The sequence below is a fragment of the Eublepharis macularius genome, chromosome 3 (genome assembly GCF_028583425.1).
Source record: "Eublepharis macularius isolate TG4126 chromosome 3, MPM_Emac_v1.0, whole genome shotgun sequence".
NCBI classification, from domain to species: Eukaryota; Metazoa; Chordata; class Lepidosauria; order Squamata; family Eublepharidae; genus Eublepharis; species Eublepharis macularius.
This window is the reverse complement of record NC_072792.1, coordinates 162908478-162928444: the sequence shown is the minus strand read 5'-3', so window position 1 is coordinate 162928444 and position 19967 is coordinate 162908478. Positions and strand designations below refer to the sequence as shown.

The 19967-nt window shown below is 46.9% G+C and overlaps 1 protein-coding gene across 1 annotated transcript in view; it reads left to right on the top strand.

Annotated features, from left to right (window-relative positions):
- Positions 1-19401, top strand: part of DYNC2H1 (dynein cytoplasmic 2 heavy chain 1) — a 217617-nt gene extending 198216 nt beyond the window's left edge. Inside the window, exons 86-89 of the mRNA XM_054973537.1 lie at positions 1332-1441; positions 5184-5265; positions 7586-7702; positions 19007-19401. Of these exons, the coding sequence (XP_054829512.1) occupies positions 1332-1441; positions 5184-5265; positions 7586-7702; positions 19007-19165 (468 nt within the window). The 3' untranslated portion in view covers positions 19166-19401. The remainder of the gene's footprint in view (positions 1-1331; positions 1442-5183; positions 5266-7585; positions 7703-19006) is intronic.
- Positions 19402-19967: the final 566 nt, after the last annotated feature.

The window sequence follows — 19967 nt, the reverse complement described above, 5'->3', positions numbered from 1 at the left end:
GCAGCTGGCCCTGATGCTCCGTGAGCCACTGCCCGAACTGGGTGAGATCCATGGCAGGGCTGGCCGGGGGTGTCTCTCCGCTCGGCTTCTGCAGCACTGCCGGGCGTATAAGGGTACGGGAGCTGCTCCAGCCTGCGGGGGTGGGTAGGTGCGGAAGCGGGTGCCTCACGGGTCCGCCGGTGCCTGCATTCTCCACCAGTTTGTGAGGCCCCGCCCCGCCCCCAACCGCGCCCTCCTCGTGCTCCGCCGTCCCTTCCTTTGCCTCCAGGGGGAGGGGTGAGTTCCCTCTGCCTCAGACTGGGCTGGGACCGTGGCTGCTCCAGCAGCCTCTGTCTCCAGCTAGCTGTCTCCGAGAACTTCTCCTTCCCTCTCTCTGTGCCACCTCTCAGTCAGCTACTCCTCTTCCCCGTTGATGGCTCGCCGGTGCTGGCCCTGCGCCAATCCCTGCCCGTGGCTCACACCGGCGAGCCCTCCCAGGAGCCGTCCAGCCAGTCAGGGGATGGCGTGGCTGGCTCTCCGTCCCGCCCCCTCGCCCCGCTGCCGGCCAGGCCCACTCCTGCGCCTCCGACCCGGACGGTGCGGGCGGCCGCCTCGGCGTTTCCTGGGCCGCAGCCCTTCCCCTCGTCGGAGCGGCTTCCCTCGGCGCGGCGGCCGTCCATGCCGGCCCGTGCGGCTCTGCTGACAGGGGCGGCGGCGCGGGTGAGCGCTTCCTTGTTTCGGCCCGGCTCGCCGTGCGCCCCGTCCATGCTCCCCGCAGGTAGGGGGTCCCCGAGGGGTGTGGGGGGGGTGTGGGGGGTGCGCGGGATTGGGGAGGGGAGTTCCGTGGGTGGGGAGGGGAGCTTCGCAGGTGGGGGGGGAGCTCCGCGGGCGGCAGGGAGGCCGGCGTGCGCGCCCAGTCCGGGGCAGGAGGAGCCTGCTCCGGACAAGTACCCTGCAAAATCTCAGATTTTCCCAACCAACACCATCTCTGTCTTGTCAGGATTCAGCTTGACTATCTCTCCAGGAGTTGAGAGCTGCCACATCAATAGATTTTCAGCAGCCACATTGTGTGTCATATCAGCTTGAGAATGCCAAATGGGGTTCACCGTGTCTGTATTACCATTCACCAAAAATGCCAGAAGAAATACTTCCTTTCAAACACTTCATTAAGGATGCAGAACAACACATCATCATTTACCTCCAAGGCTCTAGTCTTGCACACAATTACACAGTAATTGTCATTGATTTCCATGAGACGTGTGTGTATAAAGGTGTGCAGAGTATCAGTGAATGTGCAACAAATAAAGCTGATGGTTTTCCCAGTTGATGAACAATGCTTTTCTCTTTTATAGAACTGGGTTAGTAAAGCAGAAAAGCAGACCTTGCTCTCAGATATCCTTGACCTCTCAGAACTCTTCCATCCAGACACATTTCTAAACGCCTTGCGACAGGAGACTGCAAGGTAGGCAAAATAAGGCAGCTATCGTACGAACCTCTTACAGTCGTCTTCCTTTTATTGTTATTTAATTGCTTCACTTCCCCTGTCAGGGTAGCCTAATCAGATCAGAAACCAGTCTGACAGACTTGTACGGCTTATAACCCATCAAGCCAAATGCAGTCCACCAGCTAAGTATGGCACCGCAGTAGGATTCAGAAATGCTTGTGTTTTTACTGCTTGCTTAGGGGGGAAAAGAGAGGAAAACAAGGGTGTTGAGTACCTGACAGGCTCAAATGCATGGCCAGTGGGCTTGGTGGTCACAAGTTTAGCATTCACACTCTACAACTTTCTTGAAATAATGTTCTCCTGTTTCTGGGAAGCATTCCTAGGCTTATCTTATGAAGGCCGCTAACTTTTGTGAATAGATCTGTAATGTAATAGTTCACTCTGAATTATTTGTATTAACATCTAACCACCAATAATTCCTGTATTATTTTGTTTTTTTAGTTGAGAATTTAGGTTCAGTAAACATTGAGACAGGATGCAGCATTCTTTAAAACTTAGTTTTAATTAGTTCCACAACAGAGAATCTAGAGAGGAAGCAGAAAGAAGGTGTTTAGACATTACCAGGTGGGTGCAGTAGTCAAGGAGGAAAAGTAAAACAAAGATCAAAGAAACGTACGTTGCAGACCAGAATATAGTCCGTCTGAAAGCAAAGTACAACCGAAATCTGTTAGGTACAAGCATTAAGGAGTACTGTGACTGCATCTGTGTTTACTTGGAAGTTCCACATTTCACTGGTACTTGTGTATCTCAGAATGCTTAGGAACCAACTGCATGTAACTGTTGCAGTCCAGATATGTGTAGCAGAGCCCCATCCCCATTTCTTCAAGTAAGTTAATTTTGGAAGGTAAAATTTTAATCAGGTGATAACGAGAAGGGTTGCATCTCCAGATCTTTTAATCTCAAAGCACCTTTTCTTTAAAAAAAAGTAGCATCGAGGTTATCTTATGCACATTTAAATATAGCATCCTTTAATGTCAGAGTAGAGAATCCGTTAGGATTATAACAGTAGTCTCAGAAATAATCAGAGATATGCAGCTGGGCATTGACAGAGCACAAGACAGCAGAATATAAGGAATACAACTGGACTGCCCGAAAGGAGCCACATTCCATGCTGGGATTTAGTTATAGAAAAAATGGTCATACAGTCTGCCAGTACAAACTTGGAAGCAGTCTCTGGTCAGTGAAGGGAAAGGTAGACAACAATACGTTATGGTGAAAGCACTTTTGTGCCTGTGGTTTTAATTCTTTCTTTCTAGCAGCAGTAGCTCTGATACAACTTAAGCCAATTCCCACCTTCTCCATTTCTGGTTGAAGCCCAAACATTTCTGGTAATTAAAGCTAGAGCACTCAGGAGAAGGGATGAGGAGACCTCCAAGGGGGATGGTACCAAAGTGTGAGGAGAATGTGAGAGAAATTAAAATGCTGTTCATTTTTGTGGAGATAGCATTCTCTTGTATAAAGGCACATAAATGAGAAATTCAGATCAAAAAGATCTTCTGCAGGAATAAAAAGTATACATTAAGAGAAAATTTGTGTAGCTTTTTTGCCTTCTTAGTCTCACTGAAATAACCTTGTTTGCCACCACAAACATTATTTTAATTTAAAGTATACTGCATCTCATTACTTCAGATCTTTTTAAAAATATGATTCCTATGATTAGCATATTTAATCATCTTTAACCATTCTTTTATTTCCTACTGAATATACAGCATTTAGAGTTTCCCAGGGTGTGGAATGCTAATGGCGGGAGGCTTCACTGTATCCTGAGGAGGTTCTTTTGCATATGGATTGGTGCTTGATGTGCTAATCTTCTCTGCAGGGCTATTGTCGGGTGTGGAGTGTTTTGTTGGCCTGGTGTTTTTCAGAACTGGAGCCCATGCTCTGTTCATTCTTAAGGTTTCTTCTTTCCTGTTGAAGTTTTGCTTATGCTTGTGAATTTCAATGGCTTCCCTGTGCAGTCTGACAAAGTAGTTGGAAGTGTTGTCCAGTATTTTGGTGTCCTGGAATAAGATACTGTGCCCTGTTTGAGTTAGGCTATGTTCAGCCACTGCTGATTTTTCAGGCTGTCCAAGTCTGCAGTGTCTTTCATGTTCTTTTATTCTTGTCTGGATGCTACGCTTTGTGGTCCCGATGTAAACTTGTCCACAGCTGCAGGGTATACGGTATACTCCTGCAGAGGTGAGGGGGTCTCTGCTGTCTTTTGCTGATCGTAGCATCTGTTGTATTTTTCGGGTGGGTCTGAATACTGCTTGGAGGTTATGCTTTTTCATAAGCTTTCCCATCTGATCAGTAATTCCTTTGATATATGGCAAAAACACTTTTCCTGTAGGTGACTGTTTTTCCTTGGTTGTTTGATTCATCCTGGGTTTGATTGCTCTTCGGATTGCTTCGGTTTTTGAGTTTTTGAATCATCTCAACAACATCCACCTGAACATACAATTCACAATGGAAAAAGAAAGTGAGGGAAAACTCTCATTCCTGGATACCTTGGTCATCCGCAAAGCAAACTCTCAGTTAGGTCACAAGGTCTACAGGAAACCAACTCACACTGATCGGTACTTACACAAAAACTCCAATCACCACCCCCGACAGAAAAGAGGCATAATGAAAACATTAGTGGATCGTGCAAGACGGATATGTGAGCCGCGCTTTCTCAATGAGGAAATTAATCATCTAAACCACGCACTTCAGGCAAATGGCTACTCCAGAAATGAAATCCGAAGAGCAATCAAACCCAGGATGAATCAAACAACCAAGGAAAAACAGTCACCTACAGGAAAAGTGTTTTTGCCATATATCAAAGGAATTACTGATCAGATGGGAAAGCTTATGAAAAAGCATAACCTCCAAGCAGTATTCAGACCCACCCGAAAAATACAACAGATGCTACGATCAGCAAAAGACAGCAGAGACCCCCTCACCTCTGCAGGAGTATACCGTATACCCTGCAGCTGTGGACAAGTTTACATCGGGACCACAAAGCGTAGCATCCAGACAAGAATAAAAGAACATGAAAGACACTGCAGACTTGGACAGCCTGAAAAATCAGCAGTGGCTGAACATAGCCTAACTCAAACAGGGCACAGTATCTTATTCCAGGACACCAAAATACTGGACAACACTTCCAACTACTTTGTCAGACTGCACAGGGAAGCCATTGAAATTCACAAGCATAAGCAAAACTTCAACAGGAAAGAAGAAACCTTAAGAATGAACAGAGCATGGGCTCCAGTTCTGAAAAACACCAGGCCAACAAAACACTCCACACCCGACAATAGCCCTGCAGAGAAGATTAGCACATCAAGCACCAATCCATATGCAAAAGAACCTCCTCAGGATACAGTGAAGCCTCCCGCCATTAGCATTCCACACCCTGGGAAACTCTTACAGAATGACTCAGTGAAGCCTCCCGCCATTAGCATTCCACACCCTGGGAAACTCTTACAGAATGACTCAGCTCAACCCCACCCCTCCTGAGTAGATACAAATGACCTACATCTTTTCCACACTGTGACACTGAGAGATCTCTGTCTTTTGGTGCTACACCTCTGAAGATGCCAGCCACAGCTGCTGGCGAAACGTCAGGAACTACAATGCCAAGACCACGGCAATACAGCCCGGAAAACCCCCAACAACCATCGTTCTCCGGCCGTGAAAGCCTTCGACAATACAGCATTTAGGCTTTCTCTTTCTCTTCTAGGGTGATGAGCTGTTCAGTAGACAGTTTAAAATTTACAGCATCATGGAAAGGTCAGATACGAGGAGCAAAGCTCCAAGTTCAGGTACTGTGTGTGTTCAGATTTCATCTCGGTGAAATTGTGTGTGTAAAGTGACATATCTATAAAACAGGAACATGTTTTAATTGGACCCTATCCTGAGTTCATTGTGTGTAATGATGGGCACCACATTTTACCCTATTCCTTTATTTGGCAATCTAAAGCTAGTTTGACTAAGAATATTCCTTGCCTCACTTTTGAAAAACAACCCAGTGATGTCCAGGGGGAAGGAATATTAAAGCTGAGAGTGGAAATCACAAATCTCTCATCAGAATCTTCACATAGCAATCACGACAAACTGATTTTTAAGATCTTTCTGGTGCACCTTAAATAGAAATGGTTGTCGAAAGGGGTAGATATTTGAAAGGAAAACTTGATGGTGGCAGCAGCTGTCAGAAACCACCCTCTTAAAGAGATGTAGAGAACAGCCATCCTTGGTCATGCTGTTTAGAGCTGGAAGAGCTCAGGTGGAGTAACATTATTTGAGTAACAAGAAGAGGTTTAGTTAGATACGGACGAAACTGACTGAGAGAAAGACACCAGTGATGGGAGCAAAGGAATCTATCATGTCTTCCCGAAGGTCGGGCCCTAAAGGTCATCATAAGCATGGGATGAAAATTGTCAGTTACAAATCTGCTTTTCTTCCAGTCATCTTTCTGATATTATTTTACCAATATATGTTGAAAGGTCATCTTATAAACCTTAGTGGAATATCTGGAAGACCATTTGAAAGGCAGATGTCATCTTAATCGTTCTGAAACCAAGGTTACAACTTGGTCTAGAGGGGATTATTATCTCTGAAATTGATGTTTAATACAGCAGATAACCTCAAGGCATTATTACAGTAGTGATACTGCCCACTAAGGCTGTGGTGAATTTTTTAATTCAAAATCAGTTTGTGCTTAATTAGATCTTTCTAATGACATTTAGAATTTCTTGGACAGTCACTTGTCCATATACAAATTAACAGACTGATTTGACTGTATTCTCTCATTCATCTTGAGATATAAGACACTTAAAATCACTGCTGGAAGAACATTTTGACAGTGCTATGAATTCATTTAAAACAGAAATATAAATTTTGCAGAGAAAATGTAAAAAAGAAAATTTTAAGTAACTATGCTACCAGTAGTAAAGCATTAATCTCTTCATGATGGCACTTAATAACCTGCAGTTCTCCCTCATTCCCGTTCCCTGTCCTCTTGATACAAAAGGAGAAGGATATCCAAGCTGCCATTTTGCAACACACAATGCAGGCAGCAAAGGAAGTCAGCCTCTTTAATACCCACTTTACCAGTGTCGTGCTATGTTGCTTTCTTCCAGCAACTTGTCCTGGCTGTTCTGGCTGTTAACTTAGTTCTGGCTTACTGGAGAAAGCGGTGGACTGGGAATTTACTTGGGGCTCCAAAGAGAACCAATTAGTAATGAAGTTGTGCGGTAAGGGAAAGTGTAACCTCCACCAGAAGATGGCATATGGTACAAGATTTCACATATCAGACTGGCTTTGGGTGAATGAGAGGAATGTTTTGAGATGCATCGTGAAATATCTTCAGTGATTGCTTTGCTGTGATTCAAAAATGTAGACGGAAAGAAAGTGAGGTTAGAAACATCTGCTGCAAAAATATCACTGGCTTTGGCATTAAATCCAGCTGAACTTAACTTCCATTAAAAGTAGGGATGAAGCACTTTGCTCAGCTCTGTGTGTTGCCTTCATGATCATTTACTAAAATTAAACATCCCAAACGTGTTACATTGTGGTGGAGTTGTTACCTCAACAGACCAACGAAAGTTTGCATTAGATCTTGTAGAGTTTTTTATACAGTTAATATTTCTTTTATTCATTCCCCTTGTGCATTATTTCTGCACAATACTGGCAAGAACATTTCAGTGACTCGTGGAAAACATGCTGTAGCACAATCCATTCTTTGAAAGCTAATGTCAAACTTCACAACAGGAAGCTATGCTTATTCTGAAATTTATTTTTCCTTTTTCTTGGCATTGTTAATAAATGTTTACTTTGCTCTTGCTGCTCTATTTCCATTACTGTAATGTCCCAGCACCTGCCAGTGACATAAATGCTGATATATACATGTATATTTCCTAGCTTAATAACGAATGCAAATCTTAACTATATTTATGTAGCCATCTAGATCTTTTTTCTAACGACTATTTTCTAGAAAATTTCTGCATTTCTTTTATGCTATTTACATGATCTCTATATGTGTACTTTAAGGTGTACTTCAAGTGTACTTTAAGGAGTAGTATAATCATTGCTTTCATTATTGTATCCAATATATTTCAGAATTATTTTATATTTCCATGATAGATCAGCGGCCTTCAGCTGGAAGGCTGTAGTTTTGATGGAAATCGACTTTCAGAAAACCAGCATGACTCTCCCAGCGTGTCATCAGTGCTCCCTTGTTACATGGCCTGGATTCCACAGGTACTTCATTATTAAGAGTCCTAAACGTTAAGCCCTATAATTGGGTTCCTGTGCTATAACAAGTTTCCAGTATGGTGTCTGACCTGCTTTTTTAATAAAGAGGCCAGATTCCTTGCAGTTTAATAACTATATTCCTGACAATTGCAAAAAGTCAGTTTTCTTTTTCTCTGAAGCCACACTTCAGAGGAAAAGGAATTGGGTTGGTTTTCACAGCCTGCATTGGGCTTATTCGCTCTGTTTGTTATCGCTTCAAAAGTGATATAATACTGATAATTCTGAAAATAAATTGAATATTCCTAATGGAAAAAAATATAATTTAAATTTCCTCAAATATTTTTGGAAATATATAACATGAAGAACCACTAAAACCATCTTGAATAACCGGTTCAGCGCTAAACTTTCATGGTCAAAGCCAAAATTGTGCCTGTTGACCTTTTTTGTAGTTTATTGAAGATATCATGGATTTGCATGTGCTGAATTGGGTTTGTGAAGGGCTTCATGTATGCCCAGATCATATGCGCAACTAGGCATGCAGAGAACTTTGACATGAACATGATCAACAGGCAAACTTAATTTGCTTGTCTCCTGCAACCAGATGCAAGGCAGCTCTTGATTGGATCACCTTGATGTTTGTTATTGAAGATTGCCTCAAACAGCAATGAGTCTGTGAAATAGACACTTATTTTACATGGCCAAGTTGTGCTACCTTCAGTTCATCTTCGTTCTTCTGTGCCTCCACACATGGGGACTGCGCAGGCGCAGGCCAGCCGCCGGAGAATTTTCTAGAGCTTCCATGGCTCCGAAGGGGCCGTTTGTCGCGCGCCTCAGCGACCGTTTTCCCGCCCAAACGGTCACGTGATCCTCCAGCGACCAACGGCCCCTTCCCCCAGTTCTCTTCTTGCCGCCGCTTGGAGAGAACGTGAGCTTCGTTGCTCTGTGCTTTTTGTGCTTCGTGCTTTATTCTGACTGATTGCTTGGCTTTTGACTTCGGACTTCGTGACCTCGACTATTCTTCGGATCTCGTTTTGGACTTTGTTGTGGACTCGGTAATTTGACTCGGACTGTTTTTGACCTTCCTTTCGCGTGCCCCTGAAGATGGCCTCAAAGGCTCTCTTCAAGCATTGCCTCCAATGCCACACGAAAATGGCCAAGACCGATGGCCATGAACTGTGCCTGTTTTGTTTGGGGGAGACCCATAATGTGTCGGCCTGTAAGATTTGCCAGGGCTTCACCAGCAAGGCCCGGCAGGAGCGCAAGGCCCGACTGAACTCCTCCCTGTGGCAGAAGGTCATGTCCGGAGGCGCTCCGTTGCCCTCCCCCAAGGCCGGCCCTAGCCCCTCTGCCGAACGGCATTCAAGAGCTGGCTCAGTGGCCTCCGCGAGGTCGGGGTCGAAACCGCGTCCCCCGAGTACCTCGGCGTCGAGAGCGGCCTCTCCAGCGCAGGGACCGGTGCGGCCGCCCCGTAGCGCGTCATCTACCAGGTCGGATCCGAGACCTACGTCGGAACCGAGGATCCTGGTACCGAGTCCCCGGTCGGAACCGGCGTCCGGATCGGTTCCGATGAAGCCTAAGAGGTCGAAGCCGAGGTCCCCTTCGAAGGCGAGGAGCGCGTCGGTTCCGAGGTCTTCTTCGGAACCAGCGAAGAAGAAGAAGAAGACCAAGCATCATCGGTCGCCGCGTCCCGCTCCTCAGGAGGAGGTCATCGTGCTTCCTCACACGCCTTCCCCTCATCTGGGCTCCCCGGAGCCAGAAGACATCTCCGTGCCAGTGCCGGATCCGATGGCCTTCGAGACGGTGCCCGCAGAGTTCTCGTCGGGGCCGGAGCCGAGCCCGCACCGTCGGAGCCGACCGTCGCTTGCCCTTCGGTCGCCGAGGCTGGAACCGAGCCCGTCTCCTCGTCGGAGCCGTCCGTCGCCTGTCCGTCCGTCTCCACCTCCGGTCGGTCGTGAGCGGCATGGTTCGGGGGACAGTGTCCGATCAGTCCGGTCCACTGCGTCCCGGCATCGACAGGCCTCCTACCTCCCCTCGCCATACCGTTGCCAATGGGAGGGGGCACCTGCGGGCTTCTCCGTGTCGGAACCGAGGCCTTCGACATCGAGGTCGGCGTGGGCTCCCCCTCCGCTCCAGGTTCCGGAATCCCAGCTCGGTTCCGATGAGGAGGATGTGGAGAGCTTTGGCGGCTACCAGTCGGAGTCCTGGTCCGAACCATCGCCAGCTGAGGAGCTAGTGCCATCTGCGGACTCCCCATTCGAGGACCTCCGCATCTACGCCGACCAGATGGCAAGGATGGCCAAGGCTCTCGAGATGGACATCTCTTCGGCAGTCCCCCAGACCAAGGACAAGCTCCTCAAGCGTATCTATGGGGATAATCCGGCGTACGTTGGCTTTCCCATGCTCGAGGGTATTGAGGAGATTGTGGAGAAGGTGTGGCAGGTGCCCTGTGATCAACCTCCAACGTCCAAGCGCATCGAGCAGCTTTACAAGATCAAGCAGGGCACCTGGCCGGCGTTGGTGAAACACCCTCCACCTTCCTCCTTGGTCACAGAGGAGTTCAACCCCCGACAATCGGGTCACTCCTCGGTGCCTGCCGATAAAGAGGGCAAGAAGCTGGATGCCATGGGCAGGCGCCAGTACATCGTAGCTTCGCTGGGTCTGAGGATTGCCAACTACCAGACCATCATGGCAGGGTACCAGCTGTACCTCTGGGAGAAGTTGGCATCCTATACCCGGGACCTCCCTCCTGAGCAGAAGGCTGTGGTGTCCCTGCTGCAAACAGAGGCTGTCCGGCTGTCTAAACAGCAAATGAACGCTGGGAGCCACGCTGCTGACACTGCTGCTAGGGGGATGGCGTCGGCGGTGGTCCTCAGGCGCCACTCTTGGTTGCGGTCGACGGCCCTGTCCCAAGAGGTGCGTTCCAGGGTGGAGAGCATGCCCTTTGAAGGGGACTCGCTGTTCTCCAAGTCCACCGACGAGACCCTGAAGAAGAAAAAGGAGGACAGGCAGACGGCGCGGTCTTTGGGTCTGGCTCCAGCGGACAAGCCCTCCTCCAGGCCACGGTACGCTCCCCGGTCCGGCCCTTACCACTACCAGGGCAGATACCAACATCAGCGGCCGGGCTACCAGCAGTATCCTGCATACCAGCAGCGGCCTTACCCTCCCGCACAACAGCAGAGGAGGCTTCGGCCCTTCAAGCCTCGTCCGGCACAACAACCGGCCCAGCAGAAAGATCAGCAGGGCGCCGGGAGGCAGTACTGACGGGTCATGCCAGCCGTATCCCCGAACTTTTCGGACAGACTGAGTCCACTCCTCTCTGAGTGGGAGTCAATAACATCTGACTCATGGGTCTTAACGATTGTTGAAATGGGATACGGGCTGGAGTTTGTTGAGCTGCCTAGATGCAGTTCACCCCTGACAGCTGTCAATAACACTATGGCCGAGCTGGATGCGGAGATCGTGTCGCTCTTGGCCAAGGGTGCTGTGGAAGAATTGCCCTATGAGGACTCTGTAAGGGGGTTCTTCTCTAGGTTCTTCCTGGTCCCTAAAAAGGATGGGGGCTTACGTCCCATTTTAGATCTGAGGGGCCTTAATGCCTTCCTCAAGGTGACCAAATTCAAACTGGTTACGTTGGCGGCTGTGATCGCCTTGCTGAAACAGGGAGATTGGTTTGCGGTTCTTGACTTAAAAGACGCATACTTTCACGTGGGCATAAGGAAGGAGCACAGGAAATACCTGAGCTTTGTTTACCGGCAAAGGGTTTTCCGGTATAAGGTGCTCCCCTTTGGCCTGTCCACTGCCCCACGAGTGTTCACTAAATGTGTGGCCCCTGTGGTTTCCTTCCTACGGGAAGAAGGCTGTACCATCTTTCCGTACCTTGATGACTGGCTCATCGTAGCTGAATCAGAGTCTAGGCTGGTGCAGGACATTGGCTTGGTACTTAGCACTTGCCAACGCCTGGGGCTCCTGGTGAACTTGGAGAAATCCAAGCTGGTGCCCAATTGCAAGGTGTCCTACATTGGTGCACTGTTAGACTCTGTGGAGGGTAAGGCCCTGCTCCCCTTGGAGAGGGCTCGGTCCCTAAGGGGTCTAGTGTCCATGTTTAAAAGGAACCGATTCCAGTCTGTGCGCGCTATCCAGTGCTTACTAGGGCATATGGCAGCGGCCACCTCTGTGGTGCCTTTCGCTAGGCTGCGTATGCGCCCTCTCCAGAACTGGTTTGTGCGGAGGTACGATGCTCTGCTGCACCCTCCGTCCCTCAAATTCTCTATCCCGAGGGTCATCCTCTCCTCCTTGGACTGGTGGCTGTCTGATGACAACTTGTTTAGAGGGACCCCTTTTGGGTATCAACACCATGACATCACGGTTACCACTGATGCCTCTCTGTTGGGATGGGGGGCTTACTGTGGTGAGGTGTCTGTGCAGGATGTCTGGTCTGACAGGGAAAAGACCCTCCATATCAATGTGCTTGAACTAAGGGCCATTCGTTTCGCACTTGTGTCTCTTACAGCACTGCTGAGAAATCGTCAGGTCTTGGTGCAGACGGACAACACGACTGCCATGTACTACGTGAATCAGCAGGGGGGCACAGTGTCCATGGCCCTGTGCCGGGAAGCCACACTCACTTGGCAGTGGGCTATCAAGAACGGCGTGTCGCTCCGAGCTATACACGTGGCTGGGTCAGACAATGCCCGGGCAGATGCCCTCAGCAGGGCCCCTTTACTAGACCACGAGTGGGAACTGAACGGAGAGTGCGTTGGGCCGATCTTCCAGATGTGGGGTCATCCGGTGATAGACGTGTTCGCCACTGCGGCGACCACCAAGGCCCACACGTTCTGTTCCAGGGCAGGGAGCGACCCCCTCTCTATTGGGGATGCCTTCCAGTTTACGTGGACGCAGGGCTTGCACTACATGTTTCCTCCGTTCCCCTTGATTCCCAGGGTCCTGTGCAAGATAGAGGAGGACGGGACGGACTGCATCCTGGTGGCCCCCTTCTGGCCACGGCAGGTTTGGTTCCCGAAGCTCCTGCGGATGTCCCAACGGACATATGTGAGTCTGCCCCCTCGGCAAGACCTTCTCCTAAACGGGAGCCTAGTCCACCACGATCCCAGGAAGCTGCACCTAACGGCTTGGCGGATCGTTCCTCCCCTGTAGGCTTTACTGACGAGGTACAGAGGGTCCTCCTGAATGCTCGTCGGCCATCCACTAGGCGCGCTTATGCGGCCAAGTGGCGCAGGTTTGAGCTCTGGGCACTTGCCAGAGGAGTGGTGCCTGACAGCAGTCCCTTGGGGGTTGTATTCGAGTATTTGTGCCACTTGCGTGGCCTGGGCTTGAAGGTGTCCTCCCTCAAGGTACACTTGGCAGCGATATCAGCTGCTCACGCCCGAGTAGAGGGTGCTACGGTGTTTTCTCACCCACAATCCCGCCAGTTCCTTAAGGGCATGTACAATCTTTACCCACCTGTGTCGGCGCCAGTGCCTCAGTGGTCGCTGTCCTTGGTGCTCTCACGTCTCATGTTGCCTCCATTTGAACCTATGGCTACATGCCCCTTGGATATGCTATCCTACAAGGTAGCATTCTTGGTGGCCGTCACATCGGCCAGAAGGGTCAGTGAGCTGTCTGCACTGCGGTCTGACCCTCCCTTTCTTGTGTTTCATCCCAACAAGGTGGTCCTGCGTCCCTGCCTCGGGTTCCTGCCCAAGGTGGTGTCCGCCTTCCACCTCTCGCAGGATATCTCACTGCCTGCATTCTTTCCTCAACCCTCCTCTAAGGGGGAAAAGGCCCTCCATTCCCTAGACTTGAAGAGGGCCCTAGCCTATTACCTGGATAGGACGAAGGGATTCCGCTCCAGTCCTCACCTGTTTGTATGTTTTGGGGCCAAGGACAGGGGTAGCAGGGCTTCCTCACAGACCCTGTCTAGGTGGATTGTGACGGCCATTAGCAAGGCCTATTCCCTGGCAGGGGTGGCTTGCCCGCTTCATGTCAGAGCCCACTCCACGCGGTCCCAAGCATCCTCTTCGGCACTCCTCAGGGGGGTGCCCCTGGTTAACATTTGTAAAGCGGCCACATGGTCCTCTGCAGACACCTTTGTCAGGCATTACGCCGTAGATGTCAATGCGGAGCAGGATGTATCTGTGGCCAAGGCTGTCTTACACTCCCTTTTTTCCTGAGGGAGTTTTGGAATGACTTTCTTGGCGTACCTGTTGGGTACCCTTGAGTGAAAGTGTATATATGTACCTGGGGGTGTGTATATATGTAAATATTGAGTATTTATGTGTCCCTACACAGTATTTTTACATAGATGTATATATGCATATCTATTTATTGTTGTTCTTGTTTGCTTAATAAAATTGTGTTGGACTTCACCCCCGCCTTCCTTATTGTGTGAAGCTTGGTACACTCCCATGTGTGGAGGCACAGAAGAACGAAGATGAAAACAGGGTTAACATACCTGTAACTTATGTTCATCGAGTTCTTCTGTGCTGACACACAACCCTCCCTCCTACCCCGCTGTGAACTCCAATGCACAATAATGTGATGGCTGTAACGGAAATTGGTGTTTTTAAGGTGTTATGGCTGAGGTGTGTTGGTCAAGCGGCGGCAAGGGAGAACTGAGGGAAGGGGCCGTTGGTCGCTGGAGGATCACGTGACCGTTTGGGCGGGAAAACGGTCGCTGAGGCGCGCGACAAACGGCCCCTTCGGAGCCATGGAAGCGCTAGAAAATTCTCCGGCGGCTGGCCTGCGCCTGCGCAGTCCCCATGTGTGTCAGCACAGAAGAACTCGATGAACATAAGTTACAGGTATGTTAACCCTGTTTTCTTGCAGTTGCAGCTGTTAACTGCTGAACTGCTTACGGTTTTAAAAACAAATACAAAATTACTGCTATTATGCTATTTCTAACATTTTGCGATAAGCTGGGGACCTGGGAGACTCCCAGAGGAGAAAAATCCTATTCCTCCACACTGACCCCCCCCACACACACACACACACACACTCACAACTTCTTTCTCTTTTTTCCCAAGTTTTCTCCTCCCTTCTTACCCTCCCCCCCTTTCCACATTCTGTCTGTCTTCCCCACCCTTTCTCTATTTTGCCCCACTCATCACTGTCTTCCTCTCTTAGGTGCTGCTGCTGCTTTCACCCAACTTTCTACTAGTATGGCCTAGGCCCAGGCCCAGTACTTTTGTTGCTAGGGAACCCCCAGCAAACACTGTGATTTCACGAGATTTCATAAGATCTCAGTCAGCATTCTTCACTTTGTGGAAATCTTACTCTCTCCTTGTCTTTCTTTTTAAAAACTTTTTGTGTGTGTCTGAAAACCTGTGGCTTCTCCGAGATGCTTCAAAAATTCCTTCTGCCTGTACATGGACCCATATTGTACATGGATTGGTCTGTATTCAATTGCTGTTGTTCAGAATTAAATATTTGATTCTTTAATTGACAACAGTAAAAAAGAGAGAAGAAGATAATGATCATAAAGAGAAGACACTGAAAACACATAGGGGCACTTTAATAAGAAGTCTCAATTTAAATAGAACGTTTTTGTTTTAACTATGTGTATTTTGCAGATGGGGGGGGGTGCTGTCAAGAAATAGCATAATTGGTGACCTAATAACACTTCTCCCTCTGTTTCCTTATATGATATTTCTAATTGTGAACCTAGTCTATCAAAAACCCTACACAATAGAACAAGGTACAGACAAAGGCTATTTTTCTGCAAACCTGTGGGAAACCCCGAGTTGTTTTTTTTTAAGTTAAGAAGAATTTACAAAGAATACCCAAACCAGAGCAGGTCTGCACAACTAGACAATGGACAAGACAAATTGCACAGACAGGTGCGCCTGCTTTCTCCTTTATTCTTGTCTGCTGCCACAGTCTCTGCCAGAGGAAGAATGAGAGCAAGTGGTGAGGAGGATAAGGAGGGGGAAGCTTCCCTTCATTCCACCCCCTCTTCCCCCATGCGTTTCTCTTGGGTCTCCGTAATTCTTTTTTAAGTTTAGGACAATTAGCACTACTATGCTATGAGACTAGGAAAATGTCCTGATGATAGAATGACATCCATTTCTTTATCTTTTTAATGGTGATGGCAACAAATAGTTCTAATAGTAGTTGACAGCTTTCTAACTTGTGCGAGAAAACAGTGTAATGACACAAAATGAATGCACCAAATGGTTGTCTTCCTGTTTATGACTGGTGAGCAGGATGTGAGCCAAACTGGCAGCTGCAGGAGCATCTGTACCCATGACCTCTTGATTCACCATATTGAGTCAGCACAATGGTTTGTGGAAGCTACCTGCGTATGTATTGGAACTTTCATGGAAGAAATCTGTTCAGAAACTGTTTTAAATTTATTCTTCAGTGAATTGCTGTAGAAATGGTTGTATGCAAGAGAGTGTGATAATACTAAAGTGCTTATCAAAACTTGCGTAAGACCTAAACTACACCTAAATATTTAAAAACCTAAGCAAGAAGTGTCCTGCAAGCAACAAGAACAGCCAGTGAAGTTCAAGGAATACAAAGAAGGCGGCTGCATGTCAATGTATTGATGGGGCCTTAGCTGGGCATAGTATAGCACGGCTGGGTTCATGCATAACTCCATAGGGAGAGACCCTTCCCTTAAGAATAACGTGGGTTCATTATCTGCCGCCTTTGACACTTTCTAAATTACCAACAAAAAAACAGAAACCTTTACGTCTGCATTCTTATCACCACATCAGCAAAGCTGTTTTCCACAAAATTGAAATACCTGACCAGTTAGATGGCAACCATAGCCTCAGAGACTCCAGTCAGGAGGAGACTGCTGGGACTCAACAGTGTGGCCATTTGTTATTTAGAGCTGCATCCCACAACTCATCTGCTTTCCCACCCATAGGTGAAAAAGATATCCAGCCTTGTATGCCCCCCCAATAGAGAGAAAAACAGCAAAGGAGGAGCAGACAAAACATCTGGAAGAGAAAGGGCCAGTCATTGGCACCCCTCCCCATAATCTGCTCCTCAAGGCTGTTTTTCATTCTTTAAAAATGGTAGGGGGAAATAGACACAGCTGTGTAGCACATCTAATTTGGTCCTCTTGGCAGTCAAAGCCATTAGTGCAAGAGTGGTTCAGAAACTCTTCAGTGTCATGTGTGAAAATTCCCTACAGTTCCATAAATCTTCATGGTGTATTGTGGGCTTTCATCTCTGTAAACCTCTGCATTGTTTCAGCATCTTTTACTCCGCCAATAGCCTGAATAAAGCTGTGACACCGCTGGAACACTGCAGAGTTCATTGCTCCTACTTTGCCATGTGTAAAAAGGGGAACTTTGAATGTGACCTTAAAAGAATATTCTGTAAGCTTCAGGGTTGCATTGGGCATTATTTTATGCCTCACGAAAAACAAATTCCAAAGATTATTCAAATGCATAGAATTAAGAAGAAAAACAATAAACCAAACATTAAAAATTGTACCCCATACAACTTTCCAATTACAGAAATAATCTTTATTTAATACAGGCATTGGAAGGCTGAAATGATTTCTTTTACATATTAATTTGTTTAAGCATGGGTTCGCATTATAAAAGAATAACTTAGTTATTGTCTTGCAGAAAGACAGTTCATTTCTCCTTGAAGAAAAGGAAGGGCGGATTTCCAGAGCAGAAAAGGGATGAAAGGCATATGGGTGGGGTGGAATTACTATCTCTGAACTTTGTTTCTTCATATTAAAGCATTTAAAGTGTGCTCTTGTTTTGACAGTTCAGAATTTGCAAGCAGGTTTTGGATGCACGTTGGACATTCTACGATAATGAATAAGACTGTATATCATAGGGTGTACAAGGTTATCCATACACCTACAGTGGTAGGAAAGATGCTGACGTGAATGTCAGCAAAATAGCATGAACTGACAATCTTCAGATAAATATAACTCTGTTCAGTCTGAGTACAGTTTACATTTTGTGATGGGGTCTTTCCAAAGTGGTTTTGTATTTTTATCCATTAGTATACACTAACATAACTGTTAGTTGTTAGTACTATGGGGCCAGGTAAAGCATCAGAAAAACTTCTAGGCAAACAAAAGAAGTTATTCAAGAACCATTCCTACGTTAATGGAGCACACTGGAAGCCGTTTCCCTTTGAGCTTGTCACGTTCCACTCTAGTAACATCTTTAAAGTGAATGAACGGATTGTTCTTTCCCACACCAGCATTACTCAGAGACCAGAGAAGCGTAAGGCCCATGTCGGAAGATACTATGCCAACTGGCCAACACTGCAATTCAAAGACATGTTATATGTGAGGATTTTCTGGCTGTGGAAACCTGACTCCAACCACACAAGAGTCCCAGTCAGCAAAGACTACTAGCATGATCCTACACCAGTATGATCCTACACCTTCTAAACACACTGACTTCGGTGGGCTTAGAAGGATGTAACACTGCTTAGGATTGAGCTGTATATCACCTATACTCAAAAGAAATTGATAGTATTTCACAGAATAATAACATCATAACATTTGATTTATATACCGCCCTTCAGTACAACTTAATGCCCACTCGGAACGGTTTATAAAGTGTGTTATTATCTTCACAACAATCACCCTGTGAGGTGGGTGGATGGGGCTGAGAGAGCTCCGAGAAGCTGTGACTGACCCAAGGTCCCCCAGCTGGCTTCAAGCAGAGGAGTGGGGAATCAAACCTGGCTCTTCAGACTAGAGTCCTGCTGCTCTTAACCACTACACCAAACTGGCTCTGTTTTAGTGATCCCCAGCAGCTACTCTCCTTTTCTACACAGAATTAAAGTTATTACAGTCAGCCTCTGACTCCCCCCTTCACTAAGAGTTAGACTAGACATGGGAAATCCATGATTATGATGCCCTGTTTGTTTTCTAAGTGGCAGCTGACACAGCTGCTTTGAGGAAATGGCACAGGAAGAAGGAGTTGAACAACCCTTCCCTCAACAGTAATGACCTGAATTTCCGTTTAAATGACCCTCAGCCCTAAGCTTCAAAGGACCACCACCACCCCTCACCCAAAAAAGATGCGAATGCTGTGCTTTATCTTTTGTTCTCAGCTCAACTATAATAGCAGTGCTGGAGTGCTGGGATGGAGAGGAATTTAGATCAGGAAAACAACTTGGGGTGAAAAGGGTTTAAACCGCTACCTCCCAAATTACCTGGGGCTGCTTTACGTAATTTTTTGTAAAAGATAGGCGATCCTAATCATGGATTTCCCTCATCCCATGGAATTTGATCATAATTCTATGACCAAAGGCATCCCATGGCTCAAATTAACACATACAATGTTTTCAAATTGAAATGAATTATTCATTTCTTGACAGAACGCTTATGGGCCCTATTCCCCTGAGGAGTGTATCTCTTTACCCGTTTACACCAGTGCTGAGAGGGACTGCGTTGTGACCAACATTGATGTTCCATGTGGAGGCAACCAAGACCGATGGATCCAATGTGGAGCTGCGTTATTTCTGAAAAACCAATAAGAGGAAAATAGACTGTGAATGTCCTTGCTGCTAGCTGCTTTTTAAAAAATTCAATCTCTGTATTTATATATATGTATGCTACAGTGATTTAAAACTAATATGAGAAATCCAAATACGTTGTTTAACCCTGTTCTTTTAAAAATAGCTGTGTCTGGGAAGCAAACTCATTGCAGACTGCTGGTTTGATAGCAAATAAAAAATAAAAAGGCTCCACTGTGTATCTTTCATAGTCAATGGGCATAGAGTTACTAGGCCCAGTGCGCTGAGATATGCCCCTGCACAAATGCCATTGAAATGAACGTGAGTGGTTCATTTCCGCAGGACTTGTGCAGGAGAACTTCTCAGTGGATTGTACCCATTATCCACTCACTTCTGGTGAATTTCACTCATTCATTTTGTGTGTCCTCCACTGAAATGAATAGAGGTTGTAGATCGTTCCCTTTACTGAGATCAATGCCTCATTGAGATAATTTACAAAACACTAACCACCAGTTTCTCAAGACTGTAATGCTGGGCTTTCAGGTATATTTTATTAAAACGTTTTACCTTGGCTGTTCCAATCTTAAAATTCCTTTGACCTCTCTGTTTCTGCATCTGGTATGTTTTTATTCTGCTATGAGCTGCCATTTTTCTAAGAGCACAATTGTTTTTAAAAGTGAAAGCTACAAAGTACTGCTATTAAGCCTCTTAGAATTTTTTAAAGAACCAACTAGAGAAAGGCTGTTTGTACTGAAATGAACATATTTGTTATAAAGCTCATTAAATTGGGTTGTTGTTGTTTTTTAAGCTTTTCAGTTGCCAT